At 51.7% G+C, this 13,253-nt stretch overlaps 1 protein-coding gene across 1 annotated transcript; it reads right to left on the bottom strand.

Moving 5' to 3' along the window:
• Positions 1-4,389: 4,389 nt before the first annotated feature.
• LOC141980360 (uncharacterized) lies at positions 4,390-13,230 on the bottom strand. Its single transcript, XM_074941612.1, has 4 exons — positions 13,042-13,230; positions 10,354-10,467; positions 5,903-9,993; positions 4,390-4,916 (listed from the first exon to the last, which is right to left on the bottom strand). Exon 3 carries the CDS (start codon positions 9,980-9,982, stop codon positions 9,041-9,043), a length of 942 nt encoding a protein of 313 aa, XP_074797713.1. The 5' UTR covers positions 9,983-9,993; positions 10,354-10,467; positions 13,042-13,230; the 3' UTR covers positions 4,390-4,916; positions 5,903-9,040.
• Positions 13,231-13,253: the final 23 nt, after the last annotated feature.

The raw sequence follows: 13,253 nt of genomic DNA, 5'->3' as shown, positions 1-13,253 counted from the left end.
CCCCCCTCTCCCCAATCCTGAGCCCCCTCCTGAGCCCCCACGCTCCCCCACCTGAGCCCCCACCCGAGCCCCTGCTCCCCCTCCTGAGCCCCCTGCCCCCTATTGAGCCCACTCCTGAGCCCCCTTCCTCACCCCCTGCCCCCTCCTGAGCCCCCTGCTCCCCCATCCTCAGCCCCCAAACCGACTTGCCCCCCTCTCCTGAGCCCCCCTAAGCACCCTGATCCCCCTCCTGAGCCCCCTGCCCTCTCCTGAGGCCCCCTAATGACCCGCTGACCTCCTCCTCAGCCCCCCTCCTGAGCCCCCGATCCCTCATCCTAAGCCACCTGTCCCCTCCTGAGCTCCCATACTGCCCCCATGCCTCCCCACCTGAGCCCCCTGCTCCACCCTCATAAGCCCCTCTCCTGAGCCCCCTGCTCCCTAATCCTGAGCCCCCCAAGCACCCTTCCCCCTCCTGAGCTCCCCGGCCCCCCTCCAGAGCCCCCCTGCTGACCTCTGCTTCCCTCTTCTGAGCCCCACTAACCACCCTGCCCCCTCTTGAGCCCCCCTCCTTATCCCATAGTCCCCCATCTTCCCGTCCTCAGCCTCACTCCTAACCCCCCTGCTCCACATTTCTGAGCCCCTGCTCCCCCTTCCTGAGTCCCCTGCCACCTCCTGAACCCCCTCCTGACCCACTTCTCCTCCTCCTGCCCCCCTCCTGAGCCCCATGTTCCCCCCTCCTGAGCCCCCCTAAGCGTCCTGGCCTCCCGAACCCCTGCTCCCCCTTCCAAGCCCCCATCCTGACCCACATGACCCCACTCCTGCAGCCCCTGCCCCCCTCCTGAACCCCTTACCTGAGCCCCCTGCCCTCTCCTGAGCCCCCCGGCACCCCATGAGCTCCCCCTTCCCCCTTCCGCCCTTCTGAGCCCCCTGCTCCCTCCTGAGCCCCCCTCCAGAGCCCCCTCTTTCCTCCTACTGAGCCCCCCTCCTGATACCCCGGCCCCCTCTGTGCCCCCTCCTGAGTCCACTACCCCCTCCTGACCTCCCTCCTGAGGCCCTGCCGCCCTCCTGACACCCCCGCTCCCCCTCCTGCTCCCTCCTCCTGAGCCCCCCAACCGCTCTTCCCCCAAGCGCCCTTCTCCCTCCTGAGCCTCCTGCCCTCTCCTGAGCTCCCTCCTGTGCCCGCTGCACCCCCTCCTAGGCCCACCAAGCGCCGTGCCCCCCATAGCCTCCCAAAGCATGCTGCTCCCCCTCCTGAGCCCCTGTCCCCTCCTGAGCCCCCCTAAGCACCCTACCCCCCCCTCATCCCCCTGCTCCCCCCTCCTGAGGCCCCACCTCCTCCAGAGCACCCTGCCCTCTTCTGAGACCCCCCTGAGCCCCTGTTCCACCCTGCTGAGCCCCCTCCTGAGTCCCCCAAGTGCCCTGTTCCTCCATCCTGAGCCCCCCTTAGCATCATGCTCCCCTCTCCTGAGCCCCCTGCCCCTTCCTGAGCTCCTCATCTGAGCCAGCTTCCTGATCCTCTGTCCCTCCTCCTGCACCCCCTGCCCCCCTTCTGAGCCCCCTCCTGAGCACCCTGCCCCCTCCTGAACCCCCACTCTCCCCTCCTGAGCCCCCTCCTCCCTCCACCTAAACCCCCCTAAGCGCCCTGCCCCCCCAAAGCCCCTGTCCACTCCTGAGCCCCTCTCCTGAACACCATGCCCCCACCTGAGCCCCCCTCCTGAGCCCCCACTTCCCCCTCCTCAACCCCCCAAGTGCTCTGCCCCCTCTTGCCCCCTGCCCCCTCCTGCTTCCCCCTCCTGAGCCCTTCTCTTGAACGTCCTGCCGCTGCCTGAGCCCCCTCCTGAGCTCCCCTCCTGAGCCCCCTGCTCCCACCTCCAGAGTACCCTGGCTCCTCCTGAGCCCCACTCCTGAGCCACCCCAAGCCCCCTGCCGAGCCTCCCTCTTTAGCCCCCTGCCTCCTCCTGAGCCCCCCCAATCTCCCTGCCCCCTCCTGTGCCCCCCTAAGACCCCTGTCCCATCCTGAGCCCCCGCTCCCCCTTCTGACCCCCCTGGCCCCCTCCTGAGCCCCCTAAGCCCTCTACCCCCTACTGAGCCCCCTCCTGACCCCCCTCCTCACCTCTCCTGAGCCCCCCTCCTGTGCACCCTGCTCACTCCTCTGAGCCCCCCATCTTGAGCCCCCCTCCTGATCCCCCATGCTCCCCCCCCCAAACAGCCCTGCTTCCCCCTCCTGTGCTCCCCTCCTGAGCCCTTGAGCCACCCTCTGGATGCCCCCAAAGTCCCCTGCCCCCTCCTGAGCCCCCATCCTTAAAGACACCCTTCTGAGCCCCCCACTCCCCGATCCCCTGGTGCCCGCTCCTGAGCCTCCATAAGCGCCCTGCCCCCTCCTGATCCCCCTCCAGAGCCCCCTGCCACCCTACTCAGCCCCCTTCCTGAGCCGCCTCCTCCCCCTCCTGAGGCCTCCTGCTGAGCCCCCCTCCCCCCCTCCTAAGACCTCCTCCTGAGCCCCCGCTTCCTGAGCTCCCCCAAACCCCATCCCCTCCTCAGCCCAATCCTGAGCCCCCTTCTAAACCACCTGCTCCCCCCTCCTCAGCCTCCCTGCAGCCCCCCGCTCCCCCCTCCTGAGCTCTCCTCCTGAGGCTCCTGCTCCCCCCTGAGGCCCCCTCCTGAGACTCCGCTCCCCCCTCCTGAGACCCCTTCTAAATCCGCCTCCTCCGCATCCCTGCAGCCCTCCTCCTGAGTGACCTGCTCCCCCCTCTAGAGTTCACCTAAGGGCCCTGCTCCCCTCTCCTGAGCCCCCCAAACCCTCTATCCCCGCTGCCCATTGGAATTCTGGGCTGAGCTCCCAATGCCCGATGGGGTCAAAAATTTGTCGTGAGTGGTTATGGGTAAATGTCCTCAGTCAACCCTCCCTCCCTCCATGAAAGCAACAGCAGACAATCATTTCGTGGCCTTCTCCCTGGATTGCCCGAGCAGACGCCATAGCACGGCAAGCATGGAGCCCGTTCAGCTCACCGCAGCAGTTATGACCATTGTAAACACCTCGCGCATTATCCTGCCGTTTATGCAGAAACCAGGCGAGGAGGTGACGGCAGCGCGGTGATGAGGACATGAACACAGATTTCTCTAAAACCGCGGTCCCCGGCAATTTGGAGATCGTGGTGTTGCTGGGGCAGGCTCACGCCGTGGCACGCCGATTCCGGGCCTGGGAAACAAGCACAGACTGGTGGGGGACCGCATAGTGTTGCGGGTCTAGGATGATTCCCATCCGAAACTTTCGCACGCGTAAGGGCACTTTCATGGAACTTTGTGACTTGCTGTCCCCTGCCCTGAAGCACCAGAAGACCAAGATGAGAGCAGCCCTCACAGTTGAGAAGCAAGTGGCCATAGCCCTCTGAAAGCTTGCAACGCCAGACAGCTACTGGTCAGTCGGGAATCAGTTTGGAGTGGGCGAATCTACTGTGGGGGCTGCTGTGATGCAAGTAGCCAACGCAATCACTGAGCTGCTGCTATCAAAGGTAGTGACTTTGGGAAATATGCAGACCATTGTGGATGGATTTGCTGCAATGGGATTCCCTAACAGTGGTGGGGCAACAGTCTCGACGGGACGCATATCCCTATCTTGGGACCGGACCACCAGGGCATCCAGTACATAAACCGCCAGGGGTACTTTCCCATGGTGCTGCAAGCACTGGTGGATCACAAGGGACGTTTCACCAACATCCACGTGGGATGGCCGGGAAAGGTTCATGACGCTCGCATCTTCAGGAACTCTGGTCTGTTTAAATGGCTGCAGGAGGCGATTTACTTCCCAGACCAGAAAATAACTGTTGGGGATGTTGAAATGCCTAGTTATCCTGGGGGACCCAGCCTATCCCTTAGTGCCCTGGCTCACGAAGCCGTACACAGGAATCCTGGACAGTAGTCAGGAGCTGTTCAACTATAGGCTGAGCAAGTGCAGAATGGTGATAGAGTGTGCATTTGGACGTTTAAAGGGACACTGGCTAGGTTTACTGACTCGCTCAGACCTCAGCGAAACCAATATTCCCACTGTTATTACTGCTTGCTGTGTGCTCCACAATCTCTGTAAGAGTAAGGGGGAGACGTTTACGGTGGGGTGGGAGGTTGAGGCAAATCGTCTGGCCACTGAATACGCGCAGCCAGACACCAGGGCGGTTAGAAGAGCACAGGAAGGCGCAGTGCACATCAGAGAAGCTTTGAAAACCAGTTTCACGACTTGCCAGGGTACTGTGTGACACTTCTGTTTGTTTCTCCTTGATGAAAACCCACCCACTTGGTTGCCTCTAAATTCCCTGTAAGCCACCCACCCTCCCCCCTTCGATCACAGCTTGCTTGCAAAGGAAATAAAGTCACTATCATTTAAAAAAACATGTATTCTTTATTAATTGATTGTAAAAATAGGAAGATAACTCACAAGGTAGCCCGGGTGGGGTGTGGGAGGAGGGAAGGAAAAGGCCACTTCAAAACTTGTTGAATGCCAGCCTTCTGCTGCTTGGGCTGAGCACTGGGGTGGAGAGGTTGGGTGCCTGGAGCCTCCCCCCCACGTTCTTGGGCGTCTGGGTGAGGAGGCTATGGAACTTGGGGAGGAGGGAGGGTGGTTAAACAGGGGATGCAGTGGCAGTCTGTGATCCTGCTGCCGTTCTTGAACCTCCACCGGACGCCAGAGCGTGTCCGTTTGATCCCGCAGTAGCCCCAGCCTTGCCTCATGCCTCCTCTGATCTTCCTGCCACCACCTCTCCTCACGTTCATCGCCACGGTCCTGTACTCTGTTATTGTGTCCCTCCACACATTCTGCTGAGCTCCGTCAGTGCCGTACGACTGCATGAGCTCAGAGAACATTTCAGCGCACGTGCGGTTTTTTCACCGCCTTATCTGAGATAGCCTTTGGGACGGAGGAGGGAGGCTTGAAACATTTGCAGCTGCTGAAGGAAAAAAAGGGAGAGAAGTATTTTAAAAGATACATTTTACAGAACAATGGCTATACTCTTTCACAATGAACAACACTATTCATATTACATAGCACATGTGATTTTGGTACAAGGTCGCATTTTGCATCTTATATTGAGTGCCTGCGGCTTTGGTGTTAGAGATCACACACGCAGGGCCGGGCAACAGAATTCGGCTTGCAGGCGGCCATGGTAAGTCATACTCTTTCGGCTTCTGCAACCTTCATAACAGCAGCACCCTCCTCTCCCATACCAAGCAAAGCACGTTGAGTTGGCCATTTAGTGCTGCGGTTTTCCTGTTAACGTGCAGCAGCAGAAACCAAACTAACCCCCCCGCCCAATCCAATTCTCTGAGATGATTGCTTTACCCTTCACCCCACCGTGTGGCTGATATCAAGGAAGATCCCTGCTAGCCAAACGCGAACAGCTCAGCGCCAATGCCTCCCGCACCTTCCCACCGCGTGGCTAACTGTGGGGAGGATTTCTTTTCAGCCACAGGAAAACAGCCCTGTAGGAATGGCCACCTCTGAATGTCCCCTTAATTAAATTCCCCTATTTTAACCACGTTACCATGAACGATATCACCCTCCTGAGAATAACACAGAGAGATAAAGAACGGATGTTGCTTGAATGCCAGCGAACACCGGGGCCATACGCTGCCAGGCCTTGTCATGCAATGACACCAGATTACTTGCTACTATCATGGCGCGGTCAAGTGTCCTACCATGGAGAACGGAATAAGGCTGCTCTCCCCAGAAACCTTCTGCAAAAGCTTTTAGAGTACCTCCAGGAGAGCTTCATGGAGATGTCCCTGGAGGATTTCCACTCCATCCCCAGACACGTTAACAGACTTTTCCAGTAGGTGTACTGGCCAAGAATGCATCCCAAGTCCTCAGGACTACTTAATCATTAAAAAATGCTTGCTTTTATAACATATATTATATTTTAAAAGGTACACTCACCAGAGGTCCCTTCTCCGGCTTGGTTGGGTTGGGACGGTATTTCAGTCAGGGTGATAAAAAGATCCTGGCTGTCGGAGAGAATGGTGTGCTGTGTGCTCTCCTCAAGCTTGTCCTCCTCATTTTCCCTGTCCACAAAATCCTCAGACATGGCGGAGAGTACCCCATCATTGTAGTCCACGGACGGGGTGGGGTAGTGGTGGCGGCCCCCCCCTAGAATTCCATGCAGCCCAGCGTAGAAGCGGCATGTCCGGGGCTCTGTCCCAGAGCGTCAGTTTGATTCTTTGGTTTTCTGGTTTGTCTGAGCTCCTTAAATTTCATGCGGCACTGTGTTGCATCCCTACTGTAGCCTCTGTCCCTCATGGCCTCAGAGATTTTTTGAAATGTTTTGGCATTTCATCTTTTGGAACATAGTTCTGATAGCACGGATTCCTCTCCCCATACAGCGATCAGATCCAGTACCTCCTGTTGGGTCCATGCTGGAGCTCTTTTGTGATTGTGGGACTGCATGGTTACCTGTGCTGATGAGCTCTGAATGGTCACCTGTGCTGATGAGCACCACTGGCCAAATAGGGCATGAGATTCAAAAGTTCCCGGGGCTTTTCCTGTACACCTGGCCAGTGCATCCGAGTTCAGAGTGCTGCCCAGAGCGATCACAATGGTGCACTGTGGGATAGCTCTCGGAGGCCAATATGTTCGAATTGTGTCCACACTAACCCTAATTCGAAACGGTGATGTCGATTTCAGCAATAATCCCCTCGTTGGGGAGGAGTATAGAAATCGGTTTTAAGAGCCCTTTATGTTGAAAAAAATGTCTTCGTTGGGTGGACGGGTGCAGGGTTAATTTGATTTAACACTGCTAAATCCAACAAACTCGTGGTGTAGACAAGGCCTCAGAAGAGTGGATTTTTCAGACTCCTGAGAAATGTGGCTATGTCAACATAGCTTTTCAGTATAGACCAGCCTTTAGATGGCTTCTTGATATGAAAGGCAACGGACTTCAGCCTGGCTGATGGTTAACAATTGCAGCTCTCCTACCTGCTGGACACATCCTCTGACAGATGTCATGCCTTTCCTTTGCAATTAGAGAAGTGGTGAAGTCAGTGACCCTTACAGTGTAAGTGGGGAAAAAGGTTATACAACTTGTCTCCTCCAGTAGTTTTCCGTTTAATAGAAATTGACTTTGAAGCTAAGCAAAATATGTTCTATTTAAAATAGAAACAATTAAAATCTACACTGGCCCAATATTCTCTTATACACTCTTTCTAAAACCTATTCTTCCACCCCAACCTTTGGAGTGAGGTTTTCTACCAAAACTCCTTACACTACAGGGGGTAAATTAAATCAAATTAACTTTTGAAGATTAGCCATCATTTCCTGTACGGCTGAAAAAAGAAAACGTTCAGTTTTCCAAAATAATTCAGATCAATTAGTTCTCTTACCCTTTAACCAATAACATCACATATAATTTCATTTTCATTGGTAACAACAACATATTCAAGAATCACAAATTTTTGTCATACATGTTGGTTTTCTTTTAATCCCCATTGCCAACAACCGAACCTTCGCTCAAGTTGTGGTTTGTCCCTACGTAGGTCCCAACCACTTCTGGTTCTTCTGCCATGTGTGTTGGTGGAAGGCATCTCCTATGTGGGAATGTTTGCATCATGAGGAAAAATACCTCTCTTTTCACACTTTTTAATCTTCCAAAGTACGGGAGAAGTGATGTAAATGCAGAAAACACAAGCAAAAACTCTCTGGTACACACTAAAGACATTTATCGGTATAACTATATTGCTCAGGGGTGTGAAAAATCAACACAGCTGAGCAACATAGTTACACAGCTCTAACCCCCTGTGTAGATAGTGCTACATCAGCAGGAGAGCTTCTCCTGCCAACATAGCCATCTGAGACAATATTGACTTAAAAAATTGAACTGCACTGTGATCATATGAACTTCCTTCAGTTAGTTGGTGTTCTGCTGCTGTTCACCATTTCCCAGTGGAGATTTTAAATCACTGCTGTTTCTTTGTTAGCCTGTCCAGTAAATTGGAGAGTTCTCTCCTGTTGACAGAACTGCACTTGAAATGGACACAAATCAGGTATTAGGAATGGCAATATATAAAAACCTGTAGGAGAACACTTCAATATCCATGGACACACAACAGCAGATTTAAAAGTAGCCATCCTGCAGCAGAAAAACTTCAGGACCAGACTTCAACGGGAAACTGCGGAGCTTCAGTTCATTTGCAAATTTGACACCATCAGCTCAGGATTAAACAAAGACTGTGACTGGCTCGCCAACTCCAAAAGCAGTTTCTCCTCCCTTGGGGTTCACACCTCAACTGCTAGAAGAGGGCCTCATCCTCCCTGATTGAACTAACCTCATTATCTCTAGCCCGATTCTTGCCTGCATATTTATAACTGCCTCTGGAAATTTCCACTACATGCATCTGACGAAGTGGGGATTCACCCAGGAAAGCTTATGCTCCAATACGTCCTTTAGTCTATAAGGTGCCACAGGACTCTGTCACTTTTTACATTTCCCTCTAGTATCACAGAGGCTGAAATGATACTTTTTTCTTGCCCCTGCTCCTCGTCATTTAAATATAATTTGAAAAGTTCCCATTATAACTGCTCTTCGGCACCACCCAGAACAACGTGAGAACAACTGGCAATGATACAATCGGTATCATTGTTGACTCTTGCAATAACTTTGCAATAGGAAGAATGGTATAAATGTGATACTCCCTCGTTTCTTATGGGAAGGGCACACTCAAATTACTCATGGGACAACGGGTAGAAAGGACAAATGGGTCCCAGGTCAACAGAGGTCAAACTGCAAAAGGCAAAAATGGGCCACTCATCTGGACAAGCTGAGGGATATCGGTGCTTCAAACAGCTTTTAAAAGTTACTATGTGGGAATCAGGAAAAGTATTAAAGAAAAAGTATTGGTAACCCTAGAGGTTTTTATGCTATTGATATCCCTTGCAGATTCTCTGATGGCTAACATGGGCTCAGTGGGAAGAGAAGGTTTTCCCACACTCACTGCTTTCATAGGGTCTCACACCAGTGTGGAGTCTCTGGTGTCTCGTGAGCTGCGAGCTGCAATTGAAGTTTCTCCCACACTCACGGCATTCTTAGGGCATCTCCTCTGTGTGGATTCTCTGATGTTTAGAAAGGGCTGAGCTGGTAGTGAAGCATTTTCCACACTCACGGCATTCGTAGGGCTTCTCCCCTGTGTGGATTCTCTGATGCGTAATAAGGTGCGAGCTGTGATTGAAGGTTTTCCCACACGCATGGCATTCATAGGGCCTCTCCCCTGTGTGGATTCTCTGATGCGGAATAAGGTGCGAGCTGTGACTGAAGGTTTTCCCACACTCACGGCATTTATAGGGCCTCTCCCCTGTGTGGATTCTCTGATGTTTAGAAAGGGCTGAGCTGCTCGTGAAGCTTTTCCCACACTCATGGCATTGATAGGGCCTCACCCCTGTGTGGATTCTCTCATGATGAACAAGGTTTGATTTGTAACTGAAGTTTTTCCCACACTCCCTGCATTCATAGGGCCTCTCCCCAGTGTGGATTCTCTGATGTTCAGAAAGGGCTGAGCCGTTAGTGAAGCAATTTCCACACTCACAGCATTCATAAGGCCTCTCTCCTGTGTGGGTTCTCAGATGCCTAATAAGGTACCAGGTGCTATTGAAGCTTTTCTCACACTCACTGCATTCATAGGGCCTCTCTCCCGTGTGGATTCTCTGATGCTTTATAAGGGCTGAGTCGTCACTTAAGTTTTTCCCACAATCAGTACATGTATTTTTTGTCTTTCCCCCGAGGATTTCCTGATGTGTTGTGCTTTCCTTGAGGTCCTTCCGAGTTCCCCGACAGGAAATACATTTACCCCCCACTCTCTCCCCTGGCTGGTTTCCCTGCTCTTTTTCTGGTCTGTGCTGAATCTCACAGGATTTTTCCTGTTCATGACTCCTGGACACATTCCTTTTTGATCTTCGCAGTAATGGTCTGTGTTCATCCACTTGCTCAACATTTTCCTGCTGAGAATTCTGCTCCTCTTTCTTACATGCCATTGCATCACCTCCTGTGATAGAGACAGAAACCTCAAACAGGGATGGAAAGGGGAAGGTCAAATGAAAAAAAGTGCTGGAGAGAGGTCAAATAAAAACAGGAACTGAACTCCTCCACACACTTCCCCTAAATAGGAGAGAGGAGGGGATCAATTTGGCCTTCACATCCCATCCAAATTCACAGGGGGAAGGAGGAAGCTACTGGCCTGTTGTCTGCTAGGATCTACAGGAAGCCATGAGCTATATTTACCCTGAGGATACGACCCTTGCTAGGGACAATAACGAACTGAGAGACCTCCCAAGGGCTTTGTAGGGCATCCCAGATGTTTCCTGCAGGCACTTACAGATTCTGAGTTGGGTTAATGTTTCCTCACCTGTGCAGGGAGCTCCCAGGATCTCTCTTTCCTCTGAACCCTGGAGATCTGAGACCCATGACTCTTCCCCTTGTTCCAGCTGGGAGATCACATCAGGTTTGGAAACTAGAAATCCTGCTCAGATGAAAGAATATAAAGGAATTCAGTTGATTTCATACAACTTTGTCATAAAAAACTATTAATTTAACTTCAGTACTTAGTGTGACCCAGTGTGTCTGGGGCAGTCCTCACTGAAAATGCCAAGATCAGGGCAGGCTGCAAAACGGAGAGCAGATGCTTCCAAAACTGGTGGTGAACACTGAAGTGAAATTCACTGACCAGTCACAAACTGTGCTTCTGATCCCCCACACTGGTTATCGAGAAGCTGAAAAAAGAAATCACACAGCCCCCTTTATTGCATTCCAGTTCTCTGATGCCCAATCAGCACCTAGGTCTAGTAAAGTTAGAGGTTATTTATAAACTCTGCTCACATAAACAAAATGTTCTTCTGACCGCAGAGTCAGCCACATTACCGGGTCAGTATAGGTTTGGATCTTACCCAAAATACTATGCTGCCAGCCAATCCTTTAGAATCTAAACTAAAGGTTTATAAGAAAGAAAGCATCGAACCTAAAGGTTTATTATAAAAGAAAGAAAGAAAGAAAAAGGGAGTTGTTAAATGGGAAAGCAGTCAGATACATTCAGAAATCTATATATCTGGTTCTTAACAGTACTGGTGAGTTCCTGGCTTGAAAGTCTGCCTGGGACACATCCACATTATTCAGTTCTTTGTTCAAGGCTTCAGTTTGTAGAGAAGTTGATCCAGAGATAGCAAGAGGGATTGAAGACAAAATGGAGATGATGCAGCTGCCCTTTATATTCCTTTTGCCATGTGGCTTCTACTTCCTGTGTCCCAAACACAAGGTTCAAAGCACATGGCACTGAAAAGCCTTGGAGTTCTTAGTACACAAGAGTACCCCTGCATGTCTTGCTGACTCAATAGGTGTATCCCCTTAATCCTTTCCATCGGTTCATTGTACGGCTGATGACCCTGGATGGGCCACTGAACAGGCTCGGCAGTGCTGATGCTAATGTCTGGGTGTGTCACACAGAAACACTGCACAAGTCTGGAAATACAGATATACTCTACATGTCTATAACTCACAATAGAGAGCTGATACAAACATAGAAACAAAATCATTATACTTGGAAAATAATAACATTTTCACTGACACCTTACATGGCATATCTAGCACAATTCATTGCCATTTTATCATATTGGTATTAATAATAAAATAATATAGTGTATTCCATACAGTATCATACTTAGTAAACCAGTGAATTCCCAGGACCAGCGCGCCAGGTCCTTGAAGATGCCCAACACTCAGTTTATGAGGGATTGAAACCACTCACTGAAATGTGTTGCCGTTTCTCGGCGGCATTTTGGCGGCGACACTTCTCGCCGCTGCCACTTCTCAGCGGCATTTCAGCAGCCAGTTCTGTGGCAGCCACGCTCGGCAGTGCATTTCAGCGGCGGGGTATCTGGCCTCCACCACAGTCTTCTGGGAATAGCAATATGCTATTCCCACAGAAAGGATGGGGACCACTGACCTATAGTTATCCTTGGGGATCCAGCCTACCCCTTAACGAGATGGTTTATGAAGCCATACACAGGCACCCTGGACAGTAGTCAGGAACTGTTCAACTATAGGCTGAGCAAGTGCAGAATGGTGGTAGAATGTGAATTTGGATGTTTAAAAGCGCGCTGGCGCAGTTTACTGACTCTGTTACACCTCAGCGAAACCAATATTCCCATTGTTATTACTGCTTGCTGTGTGCTCCATAATATCTGTGAGAGTAAGGGGGAGACGTTTATGATGGGGTGGGAGGTTGAGGCAAATCACTTGGCTGCAGATTACGCGCAGCCAGACACCAGGGCAGTTAGAAGAGCACAGCAGGGCCTGCTGCGCATCACAGAAACTTTGAAAACCAGTTTCATGACAGGCCAGGCTACGGTGTGACAGTTCTGTGTGTTTCTCCTTGATGAAAACCTGCCCCCTTGGTTCACTCTACTTCCCTGTAAGCCAACCACCCTCCCCCCTTCGATTACCGCTTGCAGAGGCAATAAAGTCATTGTTGTTTCAAATTCATGCATTCTTTATTAATTCGTCACACAAATAGGGGGATAACTGCCAAGGTAGCCTGGGAGGGGTGGGGGAGGAGGGAAGCACAGGGTGGGGTGCTGGAGAAGTGGAGGAAGGATGAACAAGGCCACACTGCACTTCAAAACTTATTGAATGTCAGCCTTTTGTTGCTTGGGCAATCCTCTGGGGTGGAGTGGTTGGGTGCCCGGAGCCCCCCCACTGCATTCTTGGGCATCTGTGTGAGGAGGCTATGGAAACTGGGGAGGACGACAGATGGTTACACAGGGGCTGCAGCGGTGGTCTATGCTCCTGCTGCCTTTTCTGCAGCTCAACCATATGCCGGAGCATATCAGTTTGATCCTCCAGTAGCCTCAACATTGCATCCTGCCTCCTCTCATCATGCAGCCGCCACCTCTCCTCTTGCTCCCACTGCCTGTCCTCGTGTTCATTTTGTGCTTTCCTGGACTCTGACATTGCTTGCATCCACTTATTTTGCTGAGCTCTTTCAGTGTGGGAGGACTGCATGAGCTCAGAGAACATTTCAACGCGAGTGCATTTTATTCACCTTCTTATCTTCGTTAGCCTCTGTGATGGAGATGATGGGGGAGCGTTGAAACATTTGCAGCTGCAGAACTAAAAAAAGGAGAGTAGTATTTAAAAAGACATTTTAGAGAAGAATGGGTAGAGTCTTTCATGATGAACCAAGCTGTTAACATTACATAGCACATGTGCTTTACAAGGTCACATTTTGCCCCTTATATTGAGGGCTGCCAGTTT

This window comes from Natator depressus, unplaced genomic scaffold (genome assembly GCF_965152275.1).
Source record: "Natator depressus isolate rNatDep1 unplaced genomic scaffold, rNatDep2.hap1 scaffold_100, whole genome shotgun sequence".
NCBI lineage: Eukaryota > Metazoa > Chordata > Testudines > Cheloniidae > Natator > Natator depressus.
Note: the sequence above shows the minus strand (reverse complement) of the source record. Positions and strands in the feature narration are given on the sequence as shown.

Bases quoted from the DNA above. Each gene is read 5' to 3' on its own strand.
- LOC141980360 (XM_074941612.1), bottom strand. From the start codon at position 9,982: ATGGCATGTAAGAAAGAGGAGCAGAATTCTCAGCAGGAAAATGTTGAG.